The sequence below is a fragment of the Chelonia mydas genome, chromosome 6, assembly GCF_015237465.2.
Source record: "Chelonia mydas isolate rCheMyd1 chromosome 6, rCheMyd1.pri.v2, whole genome shotgun sequence".
Classification (NCBI taxonomy): domain Eukaryota; kingdom Metazoa; phylum Chordata; order Testudines; family Cheloniidae; genus Chelonia; species Chelonia mydas.
This window is the reverse complement of record NC_051246.2, coordinates 110,949,756-110,955,595: the sequence shown is the minus strand read 5'-3', so window position 1 is coordinate 110,955,595 and position 5,840 is coordinate 110,949,756. Positions and strand designations below refer to the sequence as shown.

Genomic DNA, 5,840 nt, shown 5'->3' with positions numbered 1-5,840 from the left:
GTCTGTTTAGATCGTGGCAAGTTGTGTTCAGCATTATGTCAGCTAATTGTGTCTAAATGCGGCTGGGATCTGCATTTCATCATAGTTAGCTGATCTGATGATGAACACAAATTCTGGTTGACACTGAAATTGTGAGCAGCATCATTTCAGGTAATTGTGTTTAATCGCTGCTGGGATTAAATCACAATTAGTTGCTATGATGCTGGTCTACCCTAACTGCATTGTAGCAGATAACTTGACTCTTTATCCTTGTTTTCAAACAAGATAAAATGTTCTAGTGAAGACAAGAGGGGGGCTGCACAGGGTGAATATTGTATGATGTTAATGTTAGTAAGATTGCACAGATATGGATTGGGTCAGAATTTTTTTCTTTCTTTGTTACAAACTAACCAGAAAGGGAGACAATTTGGAATAGCTCTGGTTTGCACTGCACTCTTGTAATTGTCTTAGGTTTTCTTTATTCAAATTGATGTCCAAAGTCTCTGATTTCACAGTTTTGTCTTCTTTTCTCAGTCCAAAGGCCAGGTGCCATTTAGGAGGGGCCATAAGATGCAGCATATATTGTCTCAGGATACCTATATGGGTGAGAGAAACAGTGTCCATTGTTAGGTCCTGGGAAGAAGAGTAACACAGCAGTGCACTGCAAGAGGAGAACAGCAATGTATTCAAGATAGCCAACTCCCAGGGTTAAGAAAGACTGGAGACTGTGCATTTCATGAGAGTATCTGAACACCAACTGATACTCATCGCTGGGCTTATTTCCTTTGAACCCTCTCATGTAAATGATTCATGACAGGGCACAGCCGTTCAGTTTATTTCCAGGGGCTGGTTCTTTTCTTCTGTTCTTTTTAAACCGGGGGAGTATATTGCTAACTGCTTTGGGTCCTTCCAACGCAGGAATAGTTTTGAAGGAAGTTGAACCTATCACTTTGAAAATGATATCCTTGTGGAAGAGGCAGCCCAATGTTTGCAAGAGTAAGAAGTGAAGTGATTGATATGCTGAGGGAGGGGAACGGAGTTTTTGTGTTCTGGTGGGGGTTTACAGAATGAGGGGAAAGATTCCAACATTAAACCTAAATGCTTTAAATGTATCCAGAGCCAGATAAAAAAAAATCCTTAGATGTGACCCATTCAAATAGAATTAATTAATTTTTTACTTTAGATTGCAGTGTCAATGGACAGGTAAAACATTTGTCTTTAATGGTGATCCTTGTACCGGTTCCATGCTCAAATCCAAAGACAGAGAGTCAAAATAATGATGATGGTACTGTTGCAGAGTGCACTGCTTTGGGTAATTCAGAAGAGTTACTTCCCCCATGGGTCAGGGTTTCATTGCAGATGCTAAGATTAGTCTTCACCACCTGACTTTGGAAAGCAAACTATTCTTGGAGGTTTGGAAGATGTGTGAGGGATTTTATATGTCTATGAGAAGCAGTAACCCCATAACCATAATCCCCTGTAGCCCACAGCACGAGAGACGGCCCGTTTTGTGTGTCCGACTAATGTTTGTGACAGCAAATGGATTCAGTTCAGGAAGGTATGAAATGGATGGGGCCATTTGGTTTCCCTTTATCAAGATGGTAAGTTGTGCAGACCCACAAATATGCAGAGAGGTATCATATTAAATGCATGGCTATGGAACATCCAAATTTTTCAAACTTGGATGCCTAAAGTTAGGTACTTGATTTGATATTTTGGAACCTATATCAAAATGACCTAATTTTTAGAAAAGCTGAGCACTCACAGCACCTACTGACGTCATTGAGAGTTGTGGGGAGCCAGCAGTTTTAATATGAAACCAGTTTGATTTGAGTGCCTAGCTTTAGGTGCACATGTATGAAAATGTTGGCCAATATAGTTTTGGTTGCAGACTTATGAGGGGAATTAAGTGGTATACATTCCATAAGCCTGAAGTGGTTGTATGGATATGGCAACCTATTTCTGAAAAGAGAAGGTTGTAATATGTTTATAAACTGTTTTCTGCAAAGTTAACAACATTAGTTTGCATAATAGGTCATAAATTGCTTTAAAAGTTCTTCTGATTTCTCATTAGATTTAATCTGATATGGGGGAAATCTTGTTAAACGTAATCAGGAAGATTGCAACAATTTAAGTTTCTCCCCTTCATCTTTCCTACGAGGAGCTATTAAAGACATTACAAGAAGATGCCTTTATCCCAAAATGTCTTGATAAGTGTGATTAATAAATTTCCAATGGTCATTACTTGCAGAATCATAGAAGCGTAGGGCTGAAAAGGACTTTGAGAAGTCATTGAGTCCAGCCCCCTGTGCTGAGACAGCATGAAGTAAACCTAGACCCTCCTGGATAGGTGTTTGTCTAAACTCTTCTTAAAAACTCCAATAAGGGGGATTCCACCACCTCCCTTGGAAGCCTATTTCAGAACTTAACTATCTTTGTCGTTAAAAGACTTTTCCTAATACCTCACCTAAATCTCCCTTGCTGCAGATAAAGCCTCTTACTTCTTGCCATACCTTCAGTGGACATGGAGAACAATTGATCCGCATCCTCTTTATAAGAGCCCTTAAGGTATTTGAAGACTGTTAACACCCCTCCCCCCTTCTTTTCTTGGAGATAAAACATGCCCACTTTGTAACCTGATTTATGAGGAAAGGTTATTCTAAACCTTCTATCATTCGTTGATGGTTTCCAAAAAGATCATGTCCAAGGCAGAAAAAAACAATACTTGGGCATAATCACTTAGAAGTGTTGTTTCTGGATTCTTGCTTGGGCTTCATATACTTGTTCAGCAGTCAGATGAATTGAATGTTTTAGCCTTTGTGGTTTCATCATAAATTGATGATGACTTATTTTCCCTGTTTGGTTTTACCCTAGGACTTCAAAGCAGCATGTAGTAATGAACACCTGCAACTTGAAATCAAATTGCTGTTTTCCCAAGGTTTGGGTTACAGAAAAGCCTGTGGGATTGATGACACACAGAGGAAAATAGGGCTACCATCCCCCACTAACCCATTCTTCTAATACATTTCAGATTACTGAGCATTTTGAAAGAAAAAAAAAAAAACCCCACAACAACGAGGAGTTCTTATGGCACTTTAGAGACTAACACATTCATTTGGGCATAAACTTTCGTGGGCTAAAACCCACTTCATCAGATTTTAACCCACAAAAGCTTATACCCAAATAAATGTGTTAATCTCTAAGGTGCCACGAGGACCCCTCCTTGTTTTTGCTGATACAGACTAACACGGCTGCCCCTCTGAACCCTGAGCATTTTGAACCTGTCCGCTCTCCGGGGATGCGCAGCTGTCCTTTGTTCAGCTAGGGCTTGGAGCTGGAGTCAGTGAGGCGCTTAAACAGGTGCCTTAGTTTAACCAGGTGAGTAGCCACCTTGCCGTCAATGGGATGGGCCAGCTGTTTAAAGTTAGGCAGGTGCCCAGGTACCTCCTCTGAATCGGGGCCTTCGGAGATGCGCTAAATTGTAGGCTGACGGGGAGCGGCTTCCCAGCCCTTGCGGGGCGGCACGCGGGCCGGAGCCCAGCAGGTTACTGCAGTGCGCGCAGCTGGGAAGCCGGGGCACAGTTTGGGCTACGCGGTGGAGACAAGCTGCTGCCCGCCCCGGGGAAAAGGGCTGAATTGCCTGCGCCCAGCCCCTCGCGGGAAGCCCCAAGCGCGGGGTGAGCGCGACCTCCGGAGGGGGCTCCGCAGCGGTAGCGGTTGATTTGTAACTTTACGGAGCTCAGCGGGGGAGGCTGTAACGCACCCTCCGGGGCAGGTTTTCTGCAGAGCGCCGACGCTGTCGGGGGGGCCCTAAGTAGCCGGGGTAGCGCGCGCCCTCCTGCGGCCCCAGCCCCTGCAGGTCCGCCTCTCCTGCCCCAGCTATCTCCTCCCGCCCGCCAGAGCCCCAGCAGCTCGGAGGGAGGTTACACGGCAGCGATTGCATTAGCTTATCAGTTCCGTGACGAGGAGCCAAGAGCAGGCGTGTTGTTTTATTCCAGATCTTTATTACTATAAAAAGTTTCATAAAAAAAATGAACATTTTACAAAAAGAGCGGAGGGAGACCCCATAAATAGGACATTCCGTTTTGCCCCGGCTAGTGGCACTTCCAGTCTCTAACAACATCGGACTCGATTTCCTGGTATTTTGAAAACCATTTCAAAATCGGTCGTCACCAAGAGAGACTAGAAATCCCAACTAGTGTTTTCCGGGCACTCGGCAGAGCACTCGTGTACACGCGCGCGCGGACCCAGACCCCCTAGAAAAACCTCCATAAAAATAGGGAACACTTTGTTTGTTACAAAAAAAAGGGGGTATTTACAAGATGCACGAGGACATGCAGCATGAACGCAGCGGGGCTGGCAAATCAACATGATTCGATCAGAGAGGGGGCAACGATGGCACGTGCATGAAACTCACACAGCAGCCTGCCGTCCCCAGGGAGAGGAGCAGAGAACAGCTCCTGCCACCCCCCACCCCCGGGCCCCCCCGGGGCAGCACACCCCCCCTCCTCTCCCCAGCACAGTTTCCTTTTACACGTGGATGACCACCGTACTGGGGCTCTGGAGCCGGTTTTTGTACTGGTCGAGCCAGCTCCGCAGTTCGGAGATCTTGTAGCCCTCTGGTCCTCTGCCTCCCTGGTACATCACCACCTCCTCCTGGATGATGTAGAGCCTTTCAAAGAAGGCTCCATAGGCGGCGCTGGAAGCATTGTCCATGGTGTCCACTGCCAGGGGGCAGCCAGGCGCCCCTTCCTGCATCAGCTGAGCCGCCCTCAGCCGGTCTTGGAGGCACTGGTGCTTGGGGATCTGGTAGGCTGCGTCCGAGCTGACCCAGCCGTCGGAGGGGTGAGCCTCTTCGATGTACACCAGCAGGAAGTCAGCGATGTCCACGAAGTGCGCAGCTAGGCGCTGGAAGGACCTCAGGCGAGCCATGAAGGGAGGTCAGGTGCAGCTCCCAAAGTTCAGGATCAGGGGTCTCTTGCCTCGGGCGTAGTCCAGGATCCTGAGCCGCTTCTGCCCGTCCAGCTGGATGACTTCGGGGTTGGGGGCGGAGGAGCCCACGTGGGCTGACTTGAAGAAGTCCAGCTTCTGCCCGTGCCACACGGCTTTCAGGGACTCCAGGGTGAACATGCGGTTGGAGTCGGACACGCAGACCGGGGGGTCGTCCGGGGGCGGCTCCTGGCCAGGGCAGGCTTCCTCCTCAGCCCTGCTACCCATCAGCAGCACCTTCTTCCTGATGCACAGAAAATCCAGGAGCCAGAGCATCAGCGCGGTGAGCAGGAAGCGGGGGAACAGGAGGATGCAGGCAGCGACCTGGGTGAGCAGCTGCAAGGTGTGAACGCCGAGGGAGTGGAGCATCTTGACGGCTGCCGGGCTCCCGCCCCCTTCGACACACGCCTGCCTGCCGGGCTCTGTGCAGCGCAGCTGGGATCCCGCGTCTCTTTAAGCCCATTTTATAGTCAGGGATTTAAATGAAAAGTGACTCCACCTCCGGCCAGAACCCGCCCCCTTGGAACTTAAGCCCGGGGATTACCTAGCCTCCACTCCAATGACCTAAAAATACACAGGGAGGAGGAGAGAGACCGGACAGGAGCTGCGAGGGACGTGCCACGGAGCAGGGAGCAGCCACTATCCGGCAGCAGCCGAGAGCCAGGGCACTGCTGGGGGCTCCGGCGCAGATATCAAACACAAACACACACACACACTCTCTTACAAACAACCCGGCCTGGACGATGCAACAGGCGAGCTCCGCGGCCCCGCCCCCTCCCCACTGCGCTCCAGGAGTGTGCGCGCCTGGGGGGCAGCGCACGTGTGGGGGCAGCGCGCGTGCCCGCCATAGCCGCTCGCCCCCCCCAGGCGCC

At 49.2% G+C, this 5,840-nt stretch overlaps 1 protein-coding gene across 1 annotated transcript; it reads right to left on the bottom strand.

The window, feature by feature from the left end:
- Positions 1–3,961: 3,961 nt before the first annotated feature.
- Positions 3,962–5,452, bottom strand: DIO3 (iodothyronine deiodinase 3). The gene has a single exon (XM_007072727.4). The coding sequence runs from the start codon at positions 5,335–5,337 to the stop codon at positions 4,510–4,512; it is 828 nt and encodes a 275-aa protein (XP_007072789.2). The 5' UTR covers positions 5,338–5,452; the 3' UTR covers positions 3,962–4,509.
- Positions 5,453–5,840: the final 388 nt, after the last annotated feature.